Source organism: Dysidea avara, chromosome 10 (assembly GCF_963678975.1).
Source record: "Dysidea avara chromosome 10, odDysAvar1.4, whole genome shotgun sequence".
Taxonomy (NCBI): domain Eukaryota; kingdom Metazoa; phylum Porifera; class Demospongiae; order Dictyoceratida; family Dysideidae; genus Dysidea; species Dysidea avara.
Genome location: NC_089281.1, coordinates 11017837 through 11039369, shown reverse-complemented (window position 1 = coordinate 11039369; position 21533 = coordinate 11017837). Strand labels below are relative to the sequence as shown.

At 37.3% G+C, this 21533-nt stretch overlaps 1 protein-coding gene and 1 pseudogene across 1 annotated transcript; one reads left to right on the top strand and one right to left on the bottom strand.

Annotated features, from left to right (window-relative positions):
• The first annotated feature begins 35 nt into the window (after positions 1-35).
• LOC136237159 (omega-amidase NIT2-like) lies at positions 36-12943 on the top strand. The gene is made up of 10 exons (XM_066027466.1): positions 36-154; positions 202-320; positions 5884-6004; positions 6055-6237; positions 11360-11434; positions 11867-11945; positions 11996-12011; positions 12058-12140; positions 12190-12245; positions 12737-12943. Exons 1-10 carry the CDS (start codon positions 148-150, stop codon positions 12820-12822), a joined length of 825 nt encoding a protein of 274 aa, XP_065883538.1. The 5' UTR covers positions 36-147; the 3' UTR covers positions 12823-12943.
• Positions 12781-21345, bottom strand: LOC136237157 (inositol hexakisphosphate and diphosphoinositol-pentakisphosphate kinase 2-like; annotated as a pseudogene).
• Positions 21346-21533: the final 188 nt, after the last annotated feature.

Sequence of the window (21533 nt, the reverse complement as noted above, 5' to 3'; positions counted from 1 at the left end):
ATTGTCTATGGAGCTATATGAATTTCACGTGATTTCTCGCGGACCGTACGTTACGTTATTTAGGCGCTTATATTCTAATATTGTTGAGCGTTGCTGTTATAACTCGAAAGAGCCTCGGAAAGAACATTAATCGGATAGATAGTCACGATGAAATGTAAGCACGATTATGTATGTACATTGCGTTTAATATTTGTTGTTTAGCGTTTAGACTTGCTATGGTACAGATGGCGGTGGGCAAAGATAAAGCAAGGAACGTACAGAACGCTTGTCAACTGATCAGAAATGCGGCACAGAAAGGAGCAAACATGGTTGTATTGCCGGTAAGACACCATGTCACAAAAATTATACATCACTGCAGTGAGCTAGGCAGCTTCAGGGTGTAGCATAATCTAAGCATATGCCGGCCTGTAGAAACGTGCGAGCGGAAACGTGTAATGTGAGTTTACTTTTGTCACTGGGTCGGGAAGTAAAAGTTTAAAAAAGAAAAAGTGTGGTCTGGCTGTAAAATTGAAAAGTTGATAATGTTGGAATTGTCTGCTAATAGACACTATCCAAAACCACGCCCACTTTTCGGACGCCATTTTGAATGGGGCCAATTTCAATAATCACTAACTGCACTGCATGAAATTCAGCGATGAAGAAAGCTCGAACTAAGTGGTATTGTCAAACAATAGTCCATGAAAGCTTTTAATGCTGCAAATTCTTTGTTCTGGCTAAAGGCAGGTGATTATCAGGTGATGAACAAGGCGCGAAGCGCTGACGACACTAATTCCCTTGTTTACCTGTACAAGGAGCGCCTGGATGGTCAGCCGCTACTACGGTTACTATCACAAATAATTTACCGCAGTAATGGATACTAAAATACTATCTATTTGCTTCGTAGTGCTTCCTGTGTGGGCCAACAAGGCAATTTGGGCTGTCGATGCTTCGCACCTTGTTCAACTCTGATAACCACCTGCCCCTAACCAATTTACAACCTCGAAGACTTCCACGGCCAATTGTTCGACAATACCCCCAGTTCGAGCTTTATTCATCATCGGATTTCAATGTAGCGCAATCGTAATAATTGATACTGGCCCCATTCAAAATGGCGGAAAGCTGTTGCTATGACGATTACGTAGTTTTGGATTGTGTCTATTCTCTGCCCACAGGCGACATAAACTGACTTAGCTAATTATTAGTTTCTCATCCCCGCCCGTATTGCCCACATCAAGGATTTTTGTACCACTGGTGGCTGAGTGCAGCCATCCAGCGCCTTTTAAAGTTGGTAACTAACTAGAGCTACATTCTGAGTCATTTTAGCTAGCTAATTCAGCTATCTAGTCGAGATCACTATTTGGTGATTTTTTTTTTTTGTTTTTCATCAGAAAATTTCAAATGTAGAGTGCGGGTGGGCGGGTCATTACCATTATCTATTATCCCCACAATAAGCTAGCTAGACTTATACTCTCCATGGCCTGATATTCTCTGCGGCATACCAGGCATTAAACTCAACATAGCTAGTTTGGCAACTATCCTCTTTAGATGTAGCTACATATAGTCATCATTCGTCACGTGATCAGTTCCACTTGAGGACCAACTTCTTACTTGTAAACTTCACTGCACCAGTCTTTCACATTCTCTGGGCTACAGTGTGCACTGAGGTAGCTACTGTATCAGTGCAACAATCTTGAAAACTGAACTGCACCTCCTCGATATTTGGTTATTCAGATGAATAATGGTTAAATATTTAATAATGGGAATTACATCTGGCAGCATATGTGGGTGCTGATAAAAAACAGAAAATCATTAAATAGTGGCCTAATAAAATAAAAATTTGCCTTCCCACACTAGTATTGGAAGATGAAAAAAATCAAAATCATTGGCCTCACCAATGATTTTGTATGCAAGATACAATCCACATAAAAACAGCCAAACTGTGAAAAAATGGTGCAGCCTTAAAAAGTGTGTGCATTGTTAAAATTTATTAGCATTAACATCATTGCAGCTATTTCTTGGCCGCCACCTTTAATTTCACAACCTTTTCACCCAGGCTTTTTAAGGTCGCACCATTTTTTCACAGATCTTGCAAATGGCTAGTTGCAAATTTAATCAAATTTGCTGTGTGGCCTACCCTACCTGGCGGACAGCTATAATGCAAAATGGCATGTTTTGGAGAAAGGGCCATTGAGCTATGCACGTGTGAAAAGGCTGTTTTCTTTCTTCCTGTAAATTTCTCGTGGTGTGGCACGCTGGCTTTCTTGGCTGCACGACGTACTACTGTGTGTCTTGATTCTGAGTTTTGTGAGCTATCTAATTGTGTCATCTAATTTATTTTCTACCCACTTGCTATTGTAAAATTGGTGGAAAAGAAACTCTGGCTTCTCACTGAGTGTAACACTGGACTGTTGCCCAGGTAGTCTCTTTTTGTGCCCAAGATACAATGTCAAATCCCCTTGTGTTACAACTGGGGCTTATGGTGGGAATATGATGTGCTAGGTTTGCTCTACTATGGGACATTTGACATTCAGATTTATCAAATCCCCACCATAGCCCCATATATGCCCAAGGGGGGGGTGGTAGTGGGGCAATACACTGATAGCTGTATCTTGCATATAGATTGCTGTCACCATCCAGACCCTTTTTTTGGGATGGTACTTTTCAATTATATTTGCTAATTGATAAGCATCACCCTGAAGAAAATATCTGAGACTAAAGTGATATGTGGATCTGAGTAAACATTTCAGAGCAGTTACAGTGTGTTCTTGGCTCCAACTCCCTTCTGCTACAAACTCAGAACTTGTAGTTTAGAAACTTGTCATTTCTAAACCACGAAGTGGGTATGATTCTTAACATGGCTCATGTACACCAACATTGAAACCGGGTTGGATCAACTGGGTCACATTTTGTCCAGGTCATCCAGGTCTGACCCACTTTACAGATTATCTGGGTCTGACCCAGATTGGATCACATGTAATTAGTTGGATAATACGGAAGTGTATAAACACGTCATAGTCAAGTCCTGATGCAACCCAACTTCCACTTATCGGGATGAATGCCTGCAGCCACGCGCATTTATCAGTGGTATTGCAGTTTGTATGCACGAATTCATGCCTGTAGCTGCCTGCAAGATTATGTGGAGCCATGCCCACTAATCGATTGTTGTAATATGAGACATTGTCTAGTCTTTCAGCTTCTTTTGTGTGCCATGCCCACTTTAATATCAGGAATGTTTCATATTGCTTGTAATTAGGTATGCACAAAGCCACACCCACTTTCAGGAAACGTATCTTGCTATCTGCAAACTTACGTGGAACCATACCAACTGTTAATTATAAACCTTACTCACTTAAGCTACCCTTTTACTTAGCGCACTAGTCGAGCACTCAAAATATAGCTCTTGGCACATGCCTTAGTTTTAATTCATCCGGGTCAGCAGTAGTGACCTGGTTTCAACGCTGATGTGCACATCCCGCTCACTGTTTGTTGTTGATCTTTATTGTGTAAAATGCATTACCATATCGTCTCGATTTATTTATTTCTTTCAAGCAACTTTTTACCCCAGCCACTAAAACAAGACTGGCAACTATTTAGACCAGCATTTATATACAAAAGCTTCAATCGCATATTCAATTTCATACCTCAAGTTGTACTCTCCACCTTTTCAAACACGCTTTATGTAACAACTCTGGATAGGCTGTAGGACCAAGTGTCCTACAGACCTTCAGCACTTGTGCTGTAAAGCCTTAATAAATAAATAAAAATACTTTCTTTAATGTATTCCTCAGCATATAGCACAGATTCAGGAAGGCCAACTATAACATTTTTGCTTTGTTGTTAATCTCATTGTTTGTGGCACTGTACAGAATTGTCGCCGCTAGGCATTCATTTGAGACAACCGTGTGTTGAAAGTCTCTATACCCCTGGCAACTAAACAGGTCCAGGAATTTATACTGGACTGACTGTAATTTGGGGGCAATTTGGTATAAGCAATTATGTTTGCATTAAACCCTCAATCAAAACTGGTATCCAACAGGTGGGTTATATAGATTTTGTAAACAATTGTTTCATGAAATTAGAAAATGTTTTATGAGGTTTATATGATAATGATATTAGAGACCTACTATTAGTGACAGGAAAGCATATAATACTATGCAGTATGCATAACACTGTTGTTAGAATTTCATAGCCCAAACCTATGCCAGCCTGTAGGAGGTTTAACCCATAGTGTTAGTGTCAAGATTCTGACTCATTGAGAGAGCCAAAATCTTGAATAATTACCATATAAGTATAGATACTAGGAGCTATACATTCCAGAGGATCAAGGGTCTATGAAGGGTCTATGTGAATACAAGCACTGTTGCCCGGCTTATAAATTGTGTGTTAATTGTGTGAGATTGTTATGCATTACTATTAGGCCATACCATGGATTGTTTATTCTCTAGTAGTGAACCCTGCAGGGTAGGAACCCACTGATTATGCCTTTTGTTTTACCTATTATGCTTTTGCGCAGTACTCAAACATTTTGTCTATTATGCTCCTCAATATTTAAGTTTCAGTTCCTAATAAATATACACTTTATGGGTATATAATAAATGGCTGAAGTAGAGACTATACATCACAATGCGGTTCAGACATACTCTAATAGAGACATTAGAGTTACTGACTGTTCTATTACAGTATACTAATCTTTCTGTGATTTGTATTTTGACAAACAAGGATTTATAGCATGGCACAAGTATTATGCTAGCATTGCTCAATGCTGTCAGGCACTCAGCATAATTGGTGGGTCACTACTGCAGGTTGAAAAAAATTTCTGGAATCCTTCTAGCTGTTTTATAATAGTAAACATGACTGCTCTATTAGAGTATCTCAACCTTTACAAGTGTAGGGGCTACTATGAATTATATTTTCCCTGTTACTACACCTATGACTGCTTGCACAATTAAGGAGCCTATAGCCTAAACTATGGTAACTGTTCACCTTCAAACGCTAATTTGTCATTCACCAGACCCTATCTCGCCAACCAATGACATCACAAAAAAAAGAGGAGGCAAGATAGCAGTCTGGCCATGTGAGACTACCTACAGCTATACTAGCGGATAGTTATAAAAACCGGAATCCAAATGGGAAACGAAACGGAACGAAATCAGCCTATAGTATAGTGGAGGACAATCACAATATTATGCACAGTTACACTATAATATATGCACGCACTACCTGTTTATGCATCAAGCAAGACTCTGCACGGGGCTTATCGATTAGAGATATTAAGTGCCTGTTCCTATCCAAAGGGTCTGGGGATTCTACAATAGAAAAGTCCTGTGCTTGGGTAGCCAGGGTAGGTGAACGTTGATTGTCCCTTGACCATTTTAATAAAAGGTGTGCCACAGATGGCTTCATCCCTTTCTTAAAGGCATGGCTTTTAGACTCGTCAAGCCAATCATTACTGTAAACGGTTTGTAAATGATAAAGTAGTTATTGCTATTCACTCCTCTTATGGAAGTGGTCAAGGGACAATCAACACTCACCTACCCAAGCACAGAACTTTTCTATTGTAGAGTCCCCAGACCCTTCAGATAGGAGCAGGCGTTTGATATCTCTAATCGATAAGCGCCATGTAGAGAAATCTGCCACCTGGAGTCTTGCTTGATGGATATACAAGTATCAATCAAAGTGCGTGCATATATTATAGTGTAGCTGTACATAATATAGTGATTGTCCTCCACTAGACTGTAGGCTGATTTTGTTTCGTTTCCCGTTTCGATTCCGGTTTTTATAACTATCCCATACTAGCACTCTCTTTAAGAGATCACATGATTGATTTGATGCATCAATGAAACATGACATTAACTTGTAATGGCCAACTTGTTGTGGCCTTAGGTGACATTTTGTCTTATACAGGAATGTTTCAATTCACCATATGGAACATCGTACTTCCCAACCTATGCTGAACCTATTCCTGGTGATTCCACTAATGCTTTGTCGTCTGCAGCTAAAGAATGTAACATCTTCCTAATTGGAGGTATAGTAGACCTCATTATGCAGACACTGAATACTTATCCAATCATTTAGGATCATTGCCTGAAAGGGATGGGGACAAATTGTACAATACTTGTCCAATATTCAATCCATTAGGAGATCTGGTGGCTAAGCATCGCAAGATGCATTTATTTGATGTTGATATACCAGGGAAGATTAAATTCCAAGAATCTGAAACCTTAAGTCCAGGAAACAGTTTAACTATTGTGGATACAGGTAAGATATCACTGTAAAAGCATTTTGTGTGAGAAAGTTTGCTAGCTGTTTGTTTATGGTCACATCCTGCTATAGTATGTACAAGTTGAGCTGGATCCTGAAAAACAGTGGAAAATTAAAAGTGGATTTTTTCTCAGCAGAGTTAACATTTCTGCCAACCAGATGATTAATGGTAACAGCAAAGGTGTCAACAACAGACATGTACGGTTTGGCTTCATTACAAGTTCGGGAAAGGGCTGTAATGGACATTGCGCTTTTATGGCTTCCCTATAGGAAATGTATGGTGAAAATTTCGATTGGCTGTAAATATTATGTCAGACATTTGAACAAAAGATTTTGAATTTCCTTTAGTGGGTCAAGTAGTACTACAAATGAACCAAATTTCAGGATCATGTGTAGTTGTATCCTTGAGTTATTAAATATTTTTGAGGATCCAGCTCAACACGTACATACTATTTATATAATAAGATGTTAAATGAGCTCCCAACTATAATAGAGCAATCATTCTGGTATTCTATTAACAAAATTCAGGATTTCTTTAGATTTGTACTAAAGGTTTCAACATGGCCAAACTAATCTGAAATTAGACTGGTTCTACTACATCTGCTCATCTTCAAGAAATTGGTACAGTGTAAATAACAAAACAGCTAAGCTGTGAAAAAAGGGTGTGGCCTTTAAAAGTCTGGGCAAAAAAAGTTGTGAAATCAAAAGATGGTGGCCAAGAAATGGATACAATGATGTGTGATTTCATTTTCTTTTGTACTTCGTATGGTCCCAAAGTTACCCACATTTCATCTTATCTTCAGACACAATCATCACATATTACTTAGAATAAAGAGTAACTTAATTATATTACATATTAAGTTACTAACTTAATAATATTAGCTACAAACATTAAGTTACTAATTTATATTCATGCTAAGTTACTTTTTTATTAAGATAGCTAAGTTACAGTTAACATATAAACCACATGCAGTCACGTGATGCACATCAGTCATGCGTACATGAAACACCTGAGCACTATTATAGATGAAAGGTTAATGGATTAAGGTGATTAATTAATAGTAGAATGGATAATTGGCAGTAAAATCCATTTATAATGCATTACTTGTTCATCGTTACTCGTAGTATCACTCCATTCACTTGTTACATCACGGTAAAGTTACTCGTTACTTTTGGCTTCTAGCTACTCGTTACGTAATAATATTACTTTTTCGTTACTAGTAACGAATTATAGTTTCCAAAAGTAACTTACTACATTTCCAAAAGTAACGCATTACATTACTCAGAACTGTGAATTGTTATATATATTACGTAACGTGTTATATTATGTAATGCATTACCCCATCTCTGGACACAATGATGATTATTGAATGTATCTAATCCAAAACAGCCAAGCTGTAAAAAAAGAGTGCGGCTCTCAAAAAGGCTATGGTGAAAAAAATGTGAAATCCAAGGTGGCGGCCAAGACACCTTGGATTTCACTTTTTTTCACCATAGCCTTTTTGAGGGCCGCACTCTTTTTTTTTACAGCTTGGCTGTTTTTCACTTCTTTTTGTATTTGTATACCCCAAAGCCGGCCATAGGCCTATGGCCGGCTTTGTGGCTTTTTAACCTATCTTTTTTTCTTTACCACAGGAAGAAGAAAAGATGAAGCAGATGTTAAATACTTTAAATATTTCTAATTTTATCATTAAATGTACAAATTATATATATATAATACATATATTTATTACAGAATTCTCTACATGGTTTTTTCCTTATAACTGAACACTCTACAAGGTGACTTCTTCTAGCTGATCTCTCTACAGGGTGAATTGTTTGTAGCTGAACTATCTACAAGGTAACGTCTTCTAGCTGACCTCTCTACAGGGTGATTTGTTTGTAGCTGAATTCTGTACAGGTGATTTGTTTGCAGCTGAGCTCTTTACAGAATGGTTTCTTTGTAGCTGAACTCTACAAGGTAACTTCTTCTAGTTTATCTTTCTACAGGGTGATGTGTTTGTAGCTGAATTCTCTACAGGGTGCTTTGTTTGCAGCTGAGCTTTGTTTGCAGCTGAACTATCTACATGGTGGTTTCTTTGTAGTTGAACTCTCTACAAGGTGACTTCTTCTAGCTGATCTCTCTACAGGGTGATTTGTTTGTAGTTCAATTCTGTACAGGTGATCTGTTTGCAGCTGAGCTCTTTACAGAATGGTTTCTTTGTAACTGAACTCTCTACAAGGTGACTTCTTCCAGCTGATCTCTCTACAGGGTGATTTGTTTGTAGCTGAACTCTCTACAGGGTGATTTGTTTGCAGCTGAACTCTCTACAAGGTAACTTCTTCTAGCTGATGTCTCTACAGGGTCACTTGTTTGTAGTTGAACTCTCTACATGATGGTTTCTTTGTAGCTAAACTCTCTACAAGATAACTTCTTCTAGCTGATGTCTCTACAGGGTCACTAGTTTGTAGCTGAACTCCCTACATGGTGGTTTCTTTGTAACTGAACTCTCTACAAGGTGACTTCTTCTAGCTGATCTCTGTACAGGGTGAATTGTTTGTAGCTGAACTCTCTACAGGGTGATTTGTTTATAGCTGATCTCTATACAGGTTACTTGTTTCTAGCTGATCTCTTGAATTCTCTTCAAGGTGACTGCTCTATTAGGATGACTGCTCTATTAGAGTATCTCGATCTCACACTTGCTACACCAAGTTTGATTTCGTGTTATAACTCCGTGGCTTTTAGTCTGATTCTTCTGCACCATTGAAGAGCCTTTCTAAGATGATTACTCCATCTGTACAGTGATTTTCAAAGCATTACCCCAAGCGGTTTTTCTGGTAGGCCTAGCAAGTAGTTGTTTTTTATTAGCTAGTCTCGATTGCATAATTGTTACACACTGTTGATTTTTTTGTTGTATCTTTGTGGTTGTTAGCTCGATTTCTTTCAAACCACAAAAGGTTTAAGGTTCAATAGTTAACCTATTCACCCACCGATTTTCAGCTTCTTCCCATAAGCGGTTAACCCTGTAGGCGTGACAACATATTGGTGTTATTTTTTGCTAATAACTCTTTGCCTGTTTATCATATTCCAGCCAAAGTTGGTACCGAGATGCACCTTTATACCCCCCTTCTGTATGCCAATTTTCAAGGCAATCAGTTATGGACTTTGCGTTTTACAGCAGTTTTTGTAAGTGTGCAAAGAGGAAGAAAAATAAGAAGAAAAACAAAAACAAAGAAACTAAGCCAATTTTTGGAGTCGCATATCTCGGGCATGCTTGAAGCGATTTTACTCAAATTTGGTATGTGGAGTACTGAAGTTGGCGGGCGTGTCCACAGCAAAAATCGTCTTGTTTCATCAAGGCAGCACAGAGCTACAGTGGCGCAAAAGTACGTTTTTGTTCTTTCTGTCAATATACTCATGGGTGTTGCGCACTGGCTTCTTGGGCCACACGACACACTACCATGTGTCTTGGTTATTGCATGTTTATTATTGTAGTACTCTAATAAAGCACACATTTTACTCTAATAAAGCACACATTTTTTTTGAGGACTTCTAATAGAATGCACCTAGTCTAGAACATAAAATTTCCATTGGTAAATCTACAAAATTATCACTATTCTAACTAAAATTTCCATATATAAAGTAAGGTAAACAGTTTTTATGGCAATGTCTTGGTGGTTAAGAATTTGGATGTTCAGTATGGAGGTCCCTGATTCAAAGTATTTTGAGTTAACCCCATAGTGACTGTTCTATTAGAGTATCTTGATCCTGTGATTTTACAGTTTGGATTTTGCTTTGTAACTCTGTAGCTGTTACTTCTTTGCTTTTCAAACCATCAAAAGGTACTACTACGATGGCTAGCTTATGTACACATGAAATTTCAAGTTATTCCCATAAATGGTTTACTCTGTAGCCGTGACAAAGTTTGATATTTTTATGTGAATAAATGTTCATAGCACCGTGGAATTTATCACATTCATAGTAAATGTATTTATACAGTCTTTATCTGTATCAAAGTTCAAGGCTATCAAACTATGTGTTTGCATTTTATAACAATTTTTTGCATAGTGTGCTAAAATCTAGGCTTCCATAGACTCCAAAATGAAACTTTGACCTCCCATATCTCACGAATGGCTGGAGCGAATTTAATCACATTTGCTGTGTGGCCTACCCTACCTGGTGGACAGCTACAGTGCAAAGATGGTGTGCTCTGCATGGAGTTATACATGTGTAAAAATCACGCTTTCTTTTTTCCTGTCAATAATATATGCATGGTGTGGCACACCAGTTTTCTTGGCCACATGACACTACTGTGTGTTTTGATACTGTATACCTCCAAGTGTCAAACAATCCAGTTTCATATGTGACCGAATTTTGGAAGATCACCCTTATGGGTGCATTCGACACTAAATGTTTAATTCTGAAACACAGCATTATAAGTTAAATTCCTACCCCCATTTAAGGGTAGAATAATTAAACCATATATACCTTGAATTACAAGAAAAATTTGAAGTGTTTTTTTTGCTATTAACATCACCATGCTCAGAGGAGGTAGGACATGACGTCACAATAATTGCGTGACGTTTGCATACTGTACATTTTTAGCATAGGGTATAGTTCTAGTAAACTGTGAAGTGTAGCGCTGGATTTATTGTCAGAAATAGTAATTCACTACTGTAGAAATCGTTTCATGTGATGAGCTTCATTGAACTCCAGCGATTTTACGATGAACTTTGCAATAGAGCATTATTTAGAATAAAATCTGATCTTATTTTCAGGTACCTGTGTTATTGTTCACTGTATTCTTAGTCACTAGTAGTAAATGCAATCAACTTCGGCGTCTACAATGATGCAAGTAGGTAGTACATTAGTTTTTCGTCATGCAACTATCATTGGAATTCAATTACATTATGCAAAAATCGTATGCATTATGACATCATGTCCTACCCCCCCCTGCACCATGCTAGTTTCAAAAATTCTAATTGTTTCAGGCATGGCCATAAGGGTGATTTTCTAAATCCGGTCACATATTAGTTTAGTGTTTGGCCTTGTGACCTCTGACTCTAGCCTTCTTGGATTTACAGGGAATTTTTTTTTGCATATTTGTGTTTAATTCACCCAATTGTATATGTCATACAGAGTGGTGTAAGGTTGGCATTGGAATATGCTATGATGTGAGATTTCCTGAACTGGCTCAACTTTATGCTAAGAAAGGTACAGTTGTCATAACAGTCTGTTCTATATCCATTGTTCACCCACTTACTCTAATACAGCACTCACTTTACACACAATAATTTTTACAATAGAATTTTTAATAGATGCAAAGAGTCAATCTTGATGTGCTAAAACCTTGTTACAGATCAGTGGTGACTTGATATAAGAAACCAGATCACCGATTTTAACTCAATAATAATATAGGCCTAAACAGCTTCTCATATATTTAAAAAAGATGTGGTGCACTTTTTAGGAAGCAGAAATCAGTGTTAGAGGATGCAAGTCAAGTATTAGTGCTTGAAGAACTGAGGGTGTGGTTCCTAACTGACTTAGAAAATGGTGGGGGTGTATATCATATCTCGTGCAAAATGTAAAATGGTTACGCCTTCGTAATATACAAAGTATAACTAACAGGGTATATACCCTATACAGGTTGCAAGTTGCTCTGCTACCCTGGTGCTTTTAATATGACATCTGGTCCGGCTCACTGGGAACTGCTTCATCGTGGACGGTAATGTGTATCATCTAGTATTATCTGATTTTTTGTCTTCCTATATATAGTGCTCTCGATAATCAGGTCAGGATTAGATTACTGTTCTAAGTTTTATCAACATTGTCAACAGTTGTATGTCATGGCTGTGTCACCTGCAAGGGACGAAAATGCTTCATATGTGGCCTGGGGTCACTCTACAGCAATAGACCCATGGTAGTGTTCTAATAAACACACACCATCTGTTGTTTATTGTATCATGTAGGGGTAAGGTGATTGGCAAATGTGAACACAAGGAAGAAACAGTGATTGTTGACATTGGTAATAAACTTGTAATGATTACCTTGTACCATATATAGGCACATAATGTGGCAGGTATGTTACAAGTCCAGTTTTGGAAACTATTGGACTGCTCAGAAATTGCCATTTTTGGCAATCAAGTTTCCACTTTTGGCAAGTTTTAGACAATCTAGTAGTTTTCAAGCAGGCCAAGTTTCCAAAACTGGAACTGGTCATAGTTTCCAAATTTAGCAGCTTGAACAACCACTTAAAAAGTTACTAATTCTGGCAATAAGGGTACTTATTCTTTTATAAAGAACAATGAACTAATCAATTGTGGGATCTAATATGGAATATTAGAAAAGGGACACCATTAAAGTTAAAAGCAAAAACTTAGTTGTTTTTTATTGTAAACCAGTAGCATAAAAGTTTACTATGAATTTTTTTTGCTATCTGCCATAACATGCAGATAGATATGTTGGCTAAATTCTGAGTTTATTGTGTAGTTGTGTTGTCATTAATAATTCCATTAGATCCTGATTATGTTGATACCGTGAGAGGGCAGATTCCAGCTCAGTTCCAGAAAAGGAATGACATTTATGAAGTAAATGAAAAGTGATAATGTATAGATATTGTATTGATATTCAGTACAAAATAATCGTATTACATTTATGTAATATAAAAATCATTGTATGGAGACGTGGTACTGTATAAAAAGGATATAATAATTTACAAACTGATCTTGACGGATTTAACTATTACATTTGGGATTTACTGTGAGGGTAGGAGATTGCAGAAGGTAATTCATTCAATGATTATTATCAATAGCCATCTGAAGAAATGACATTAGTTGGCTCAATGGTAGTGTGAATAGTCTCTGTAGAGGTTTAACTGATATCGATGGTCCATGTACTGTAAGGGGACAAAAATCCCATTTAGTTTGTGTCTAGTATCTATGTATGCGTGCATAGATATAATGTTTACTGGGATTGGAATGGAAGTTGCAGTTACGGGTATCCGTGTTTCGCCTGACATAATGTTTCACATCATTGGCTGGTTTGGTACAGTCCTGCGTCATTGCTTTAAGCAGTACTGTGTCATCACTGGAGTGTCATTATATAGTTTACCTTAGATGTGTGTGACACAGCTCAATACAACGTTTCAACTTGGAGTGACAATATTAAAACACTAACTAAATCTATAATCTAGCTAGTATATAATACTTCACCTGTAATTACTGTACGAAGCAGTCTACTGCAATCAGAAGTAGAGAAGGCAAAACCGGCTTCAAAGGAATTTACCACCCATTGTATAGTTTCTATATAAAATTATCACGTGTGCAACTTCCCATTTCCAATCCCAGTAAATGCTATTATATCTATGGTGTGGATGTGTTTTACAAATAACACTACAAATTTGCTTACAATGAGGCTCCTTGTTAATTGGACTGTCATTAAGCTGAAGTGGAGCAAGTTCAGGTATTGGTTGTGCAGTAATATCAACAGGATGAGTACTGATCACACTGTCCTGATCATTAGTGTCATTTGTGGAAGGTGGAACATAAAATATTGATGGAAGTGATTTTGACTTGCTATGTCTCTGAGGAACAAGTTCATCTAAATCACAAGGACCTTGGACATTAGATAGTGTGGAACCCAGTCTTGTTGAAGGGGAATAATTTATAGGACTGAACTGTCTTCGTTTACTTTCAGGTATCAGTCTCTTTAATGAAGTGTAAAGCAAAGTTTTTGAAATATCTACTTTAGCATTCTCAGCAGAATGGACACTTTCTTCACTGGCTATAATTTCTTCTCTTCCCTTTGCTCCAGGAGTAAAGTGTATCTCAACCTTGTAACGTTCTTCACTGTCCTCTGGTTCTTGTTTGTCTTCAAATAACATAAACACAATCTGAGCCATGTAATTCAACTCTGGTGTAGCTTCTAAAGTCTTAGTTGCTTCTTCCCATTCCGGATGGCTTGGCTAAATACAGAGGAGAGAAATGATAGGGATACTCCTAATGATTACTGAAGCATTTACCTGACATAGTCCACCATATCGTAACACATTAAACATACAGTGAATATGGGACTCGCTAGTAAAATAAAGGCGTGTTCGTACATGTCTTGTAGGAGTGGTGACCCCAGATGATAACCTAATAAAAATGTAAACACAAACAATAATAACAAATACAAAAGTATAAACAGTGTGAATTATAGAACTTTTCATAAAAGTCAATTATTCACACCTAATTAAGAAGTGTCATTATGTCTTCTTAACTAATTCTTTACTTAATTTAACCATTTTCTCATCATTGGTGATATGTGCATAGTGATTCTTATAACGACGATTATACATATTTATAACTGATTATATAGAGTGGTGATTTTGTGATGTCGATAAACAATCAGTAGAACATTGAAATTTTAATAATTTATTAATTGCATGGGTGATTGATATTTATAAATATGCTTTAAATACAATTTATGCACTAAAATCATTGCATAGCACTAGTAACAAACCTAGGAAATTGGTAGATGAGCTTTTAAAATGGCTAAATTGCATAGATCTGACCTTCATTTCTAACACGATTATGCATTTACATACCAATTTGAATCAGTGAAAAGTGCATATGATTAGCTAGAAAAACTATAGCCTTTATACTGTCATGACCCATGACACGCACGCACGCACCCACACACACACACACACACGTAATTATAGCAAAATAGCCACCACTAAGCTATACATTACCAATGCAATAGCTGATTTACACAACAAATCTAAATGGTTTACTTAAAATGTTTATTGTATAAACAACATACTTTGGATCTAGTCTGTTCATCACATCACTACCACTATCAGATAGAGTGTTACAAATATCCGTCTGAATCTTACTCAAAAGAGGACAACAAATGGTAAAGGCAACCTCTGTTTTCTCTTCACTAGTGATGCCATACTCTTGGGGCATCACCAGATCTGCCAGGTGCATTGACTGTATGTACAAGTCATAGGCTACCTTGAGACCAAGATGACTATAGGATAGTAGAACATGTTAGTATTGTACATGACCTACTAGTCTAGTTAGTATACCTGTTGTGTAGCATGTCATATTTGATACAGTCATAAATGTCTGGAATTTTACTGATATCATATTTACCATCGTCTCGTTTGAAATCCTTCATGTAATTGGCAAAATACACTAACACATGAATTACAAAGTTATACAGACAATAATAGAGCTTATCCATTTGACGTCACACTAAATATTTTCCATATAAATACAGGTTATCTTCGTGAATGCGTGAAGCAAGAGTGAGTTACAAACCGAAGAACGCTAGTGAAAATAAGAAAGCTGCGGTGCATTTGTTGTTATTCGTTGCTTAGTAATATCGCTTCGAAGCTGGAAGAAACAGGGCCATTAAACTCCAGCTGCTCGCTGGCTTGTACCACTGAATTAACCCAGTCCCCTTTATTCCCGCTCTTCAATTGGCTATTACCATAAGTAACTCACTCGGTGTAGCGATTCCCCCCAAGTCTTTCTTGAATTGTGCAAAATTGCAGAAAGTTTCATTTTCTCGCATGGGCCCATTGATTTTTGCCTCAAAAACATGGTGTCTAGTAACCGTTACTAAGACGCAGTTTGACATAAATGGATAAGCTCTATACAAATTAATACTACTTGTACACTGTATGTATGCAATGGTTATTAATACTGACCATCAGTGTCAGTAAGCACCACCATTAACTATTGACATGGGCTACCTACAGATTTTGGTGAGGTGAGCTAGAGTTGGAAGTTACAAAGCTAATTAACCCTCAAAAATGGGAAAACTTTATTATCTGTGGCATGCTAGTGTTTACATGTGATCCAATCGCAAAAATAACACTGTTCTGGCTGATCTGGGTTGTTCTGGCATTCCGGGTTTTCCATACTCCCAGGTTAAGGTCACGTTTAACTTTGTACCTTTCAGAAAGTTAGTTTTATTGTAAATCCACATTTATATGATGGAAATACCATTGAGAATTCAAAGAAAAGTAGGTAGGAATTGAAGTGTATTAATCTAGAAGTGGTGGTTCAATGTCCCAGTTTAGGCTTTGTCTTTTGTTGCCGTAACTTTGGTATTTTTGTGAGTGCAATTATGCATGGAACAGTGTCAACAGCTTCCTATTACCACTGGGTCAATGTTGATAGTCATTGGTGGCTTCTTCTGCCACTGATGAAATAATGTGTTACTTTAATTACCTTCTCAAGTTTTTGCCATCTTTTAATCAGGAGCTGTATACTCTCACAGTTGTACAAGAACACTGAAAATTATTAATACAAGACAATAAAATACGTTAGTTGGAAAAGGTGGACATGGTTGTACACAGGTGCAAAAATTTTCAATACATTTTACATTTGTGCTATTTTGTACAATAGTCTAAACTTTCAGACCCAGGCGTTGTCTTTGCATAGTGCTTATCAAGTGCAAGTACAGAGGATAGGCTCTAGTACACTTGTGCATGTTGCAGGAAGACTCTATAGACCATAGTCTCTAGAAATCTAAAACAGAGTTCTGGCTTACTAGAACCAACCCTCTGCACATGGACCTATAAATAGGTAACTGCTATGTAAAGACAATGTCAGGTCCAAAAGTCAAGACTACAAAACATTGAGGATATGAACTGTCATTCACAAATGTAAAGATGTATTTTGAAAATGTTCTGACCATGTTCACCTTTGTACCTACCCAAATACAGTATATACTTGTTACAAGCAACTGCTAAAGGATTATTATTGTCACACATAATTGGTCAAGCAAGTCACATGACAAACCACACAATGTATCATCATCACCACTTTAAAAGTTACTATGTCAACCAAGTAGTATGAGATACATCCTGTTAGTCTTTCCATAGAAAAACCTTTTACACTAGAACCAACCCCACTATACTGAAATACGATACCCTACATTAACCATGTAGCTAAGATTGGATGGCTCAAAATTCGTGTCAACTTTTCTTTGTATACTTCACGTGCTGAATACAAGTAATAGTGAAGTTGTCTTTTATCAATGCTATAATTAACATAGTTTACTTTGGTCAGTGTTTAAATATTCATGAAGTACACCTCCATAAAAAAAAAATGTATAAATCAACAACAGAGGCCACTGGTCTACTAGTGTTATTTAATAACTGCCCGGCATCTCACATGTTTAGTTGATGTAATGTTAGCTATCTTCTCATGTAAACATATAGCATACCACTATCTTGTTCTCCTAGTAGTCCTACCAACTGAGATGTCAGTCTTTGTATACACTCATATAATTTGTCACAAGCTTTAACAGGATCTACAGTAGCATCAATTGCCTTTAACAAAGACTCAGCATTTGTAGGAGCCACCTTAAATACAAGAGTATATAATACACCATTAAACAATACATTTAATGTGCACTTTTTTCTTGTCATAGTTCCCTGGAGTGTGCATATATCCATGTAGTCTTTTCTTTACTCTATCCACAAATTGTATCATGGGCTTATTATTTTTACCTGTACTTACTTTGTTAAAAGGTCTTTAGCAGCAGGAGCATTATCCAATAAAGTACATGTGTTCTGTGTCTTTACAAGGTGAGACAATAAGGGTACCAAACTACCATCAAGGTCTAGTAATCCCTGTTAGAACATGTAAATGTATTATCGCAACAGATATAATACTCTAGTACCTTAACAAAAGCAGCTGCAGTTATTTCCACTCTTCCTTCATCAGATGCGTACACTTTTAAGTCATGTCGGTAGGTGCTGTGAAGACGTAGAAATCCTGACCCAGGTAGGGAGCCATATTCCCCAGCTCCATCAGGATAAATACAACGAAATGCTGTACCAAATTCTTCAGCTTGTTTCTCACCAGCTGGAGTGACCTCGCCACCCCACTTGAGGATCATCAGTAATGCCTTACCAGCTACAACACCATAATCATAAATATAATAAAACTACCACATTAATTTACCTTCACTGTGGCCATTCAATGGTCTGACATATTTAAACTGAACTTTACGATTGATACCAGTAAAGTGACCATACCTATGGAAAAAGATACACAAACACACTTTAAAACGTGCTAAGTAGGTATTTAGGAAAGCCACAGTTTGAAGGGAATTAAGTATATAAGTTGTACAAAATTTAACACTCCCTGAGCTACTAGGTATGCAGGTTGGCTATTCAATTACAAAATATCTAAAACGATGAAAGTTTGGAACGATTTAAAGTTTAGCAAATTTGGCAAATCAAATTTGCCAAACTGTACTCATGAGCTCAGCAGTTTATATTGTTCAATATTGGCTGTGTGGTAACTTTTACCCACCAACCTGCTTTGCATGTTGATTCACCAAACTAACAAACTTTCATCGTATATGGTGTGACTAACACTTGTAATCACAAACAGAATAGGCTGGTGAACTATCTTACATTTCTAACACTGCTTTGGTTTGCTTCAACTTTCTCACAAGTTCTGTGGTATCTCCAAAGCCTGATGGATTAGTCTGTATTTCTTTTAACAAGTCTCTAGCAATGTCCAGCACTTCCTGCAGAACAAATGGACTGTGTTTTTATTAAGGTCATAGTATTACAAGTATGCAGCCAAATGAATTTTGACCTTCAATTGCCATGTATATAATAGCTTTAGAACAAATGGCTTGTTTGCAATTAAAAGAGTGTGCAGCAGGGAACAGGTTAGCTAGAAAATGTTATGAAATTTTGTACCTGTAAATGGCTTGGAGTTTTTAGTTTAATTTCTCCTTTCTTTGATAAATCATGTTTTTCAACAAGTTTGAAGAACCTGAAAAATAAATGCATTATACATTGCCCTTCTTATATGACCACCAACCTCTCATGGGTGACCACCATTTTCATTTTTTGTTTGGGAGTACGATCTCCATGACGAATGATAGCCATCACACAACGTAGCTCCAGTCTGAGTGACATTAAACATTACAATGACACCATCTCCTTAACACAGTTGCTTACCCAGAATCTGATGTTGGTATTGGTACAGGAACATCCTCAGCCAAATACTCTACTGATGGTAATATACTGGGGAACAACTCTGGTGCCAGTTTAGAAAATATCATCTCCCTACATGTCATTATTTATAGTGATGCAATAAGTAATAACAATAAACAGATGTTTCAAAACACTTCACAATGGACTATATTATGAAGCACTAAACATTCACTACCTGACCACAAGCAAGTTTTAAGGATATCAAGTAACACATCATAACTTACAGAAGTATTTGAGCACAGTCTTCATTGTATTTACGTGAGTTCGTAACAAGACTGAATCCATTAACATCACAAACATATGATTTTCCATTAGTTCTGAGTAGGTCAAAACCACACACTGTCTGTTCAAATGCTTCAGAGACTTTGCGAGCTATCAACTTCTCTGTAGCATTAAGCACTACAGGATACCTAACCTCCTTGCCAGCACTGTTACGTTCAACTTTACCATCCAACCCCTAGAAAATGGATAATTGCATCACCACATAGATGAAGCACAATGGAATGTGAGGAAAATTTAGCAGTACTAAATACCCACTATACACTGTAGACCATCATTAAGGTGGTGAACACATCTTATCAACACTTACTGGTGACTTTCTAGCTTCAGCATGACCATAGTCAGGACCCACAGTATACACCTTCACATCAGTACCATCAGTGGCAAGAAAATCTTCATAAATATAAGAACCAGTTTTTCTGATGGTATTCTCTCTTGAATACCTACTAGACCGATCTTTAACCTGTAACAGCAGAACAAAAGAAATGTAGTTACCACAATTGGCAACAATGTTAAACCACAAGTCAGCCATTTATTGTACCCACACATCTACCTTTCTAAATAACTGCTGACTGCCACCACCTAAAGCAGTTGGGAAGTAGATACGAACATTGTGATCTTCAGCTGACACTGGCTTTTCTACAAATGGCTTGTGGAATATTTTATCAGCAACTTGTAAAGTATCTTCATCTTCTTTCCAAAATGTGTTATCTATGAAAATCAATGTGCATATAAAACTAACTGAGATATGTGATGTAGTTGTAAATCACTCAGCCATACCTTGTGGTCTACTCTCATATCTATTTAGAACAGCATACTTTGGTGTAGGTACACCAGCTCTCTCTAGCGTTTCATGTACGACAATTCTGTATGGCAAAAAATAATACTCAACATATATTAGCAAAAGTTAAACTAACCTGTCAAGCAGATCATATTGAGACTCCAAATCATTAATAAGCATGGGATTTCTCAGATGCCAGTATGCAATAGCCTTGTCCAGAGGAAATCCAAGAGAGAAGAAAGCAAGTAGACAATTACAGATAGGCCATTTCTCAATTGGTTGATGTAAAATAGTTTCTTCTTCAAACACAACAGTTTCAAGACAAGGATGCTGGGATAACCGACTTAACATCATCTTCATTGCAGCAGAACTAGTCTGTGTAAAATATGAAATGCTATAATATTTGTGGTTAGCACACTAATTACAAGGTTTAAATTCTATTACGTCATGATCTTTAATTCCAAGGAAGCAGAAAAAATAGCCATGCGGTACGTTAGACAGCTTGTAACTAAAATAGTTTATAAAACTCAAACATAAGAAGTCACAACACTTATTACAATGGAATTTAATATGCACGCACACCCATGGACCGCCCACAACACGTGTCTTTAAATAGAAAAACCTTCCTCAGTCTCAAAACAAATGTACGTTGCTTTCACAATTACAATATTTACTTTCTATATACAAACTGAGATACAAACCAAATAGAAAATAGTTTACAAAGGCCATAACTATACTACTCACCTTTTTACGCATTGCGCACACTCCCAGTACGACAACTTTTCTGGCCAACACAGTATCGTCCTGAAAAGAGTCCGTTGCTGTGCGAGCTGCGGCGGAGTCTTCGCTTTGCGACATGACTTGTTGCGCATTACGCGAATTACCGTCTTCCATGGTGACAGAAACTACTCTAGTGTAACAAGTAGCTTATAATAATTATGTTCATTTAAAACCATTTGCCACTAGAACCATTATACGCTACATCAATTTATGGCACTTAGCGCATAACCAATATCCTGAGTTGGAAATTTTAATTGCCATGGTATTCATGACATCACGTGATTATTTACATGTCCCGCAATCTGAAAAGGTCGGCGGCGCTAGACTACAATCTGACTGGGGCTCCCGCCCTTTTGAGGGCAGACCACCAGACACACCAATTTATCTTTTGACTGCATTTACCAATCAGACCTGTTCACATTAGCTTTCTGATTTACAAAGCAACCTACTAC

What these genes read in the sequence shown, in the direction of transcription:
- LOC136237159 (XM_066027466.1), top strand. An exon ending in TAACATCTTCCTAATTGGAG is followed by an intron (nt 6,005 to 6,054) that starts GTATAGTAGACC and finishes CCAATCATTTAG; the next exon opens with GATCATTGCCTGAAAGGGAT. An exon ending in TCAACTTTATGCTAAGAAAG is followed by an intron (nt 11,435 to 11,866) that starts GTACAGTTGTCA and finishes TACCCTATACAG; the next exon opens with GTTGCAAGTTGCTCTGCTAC.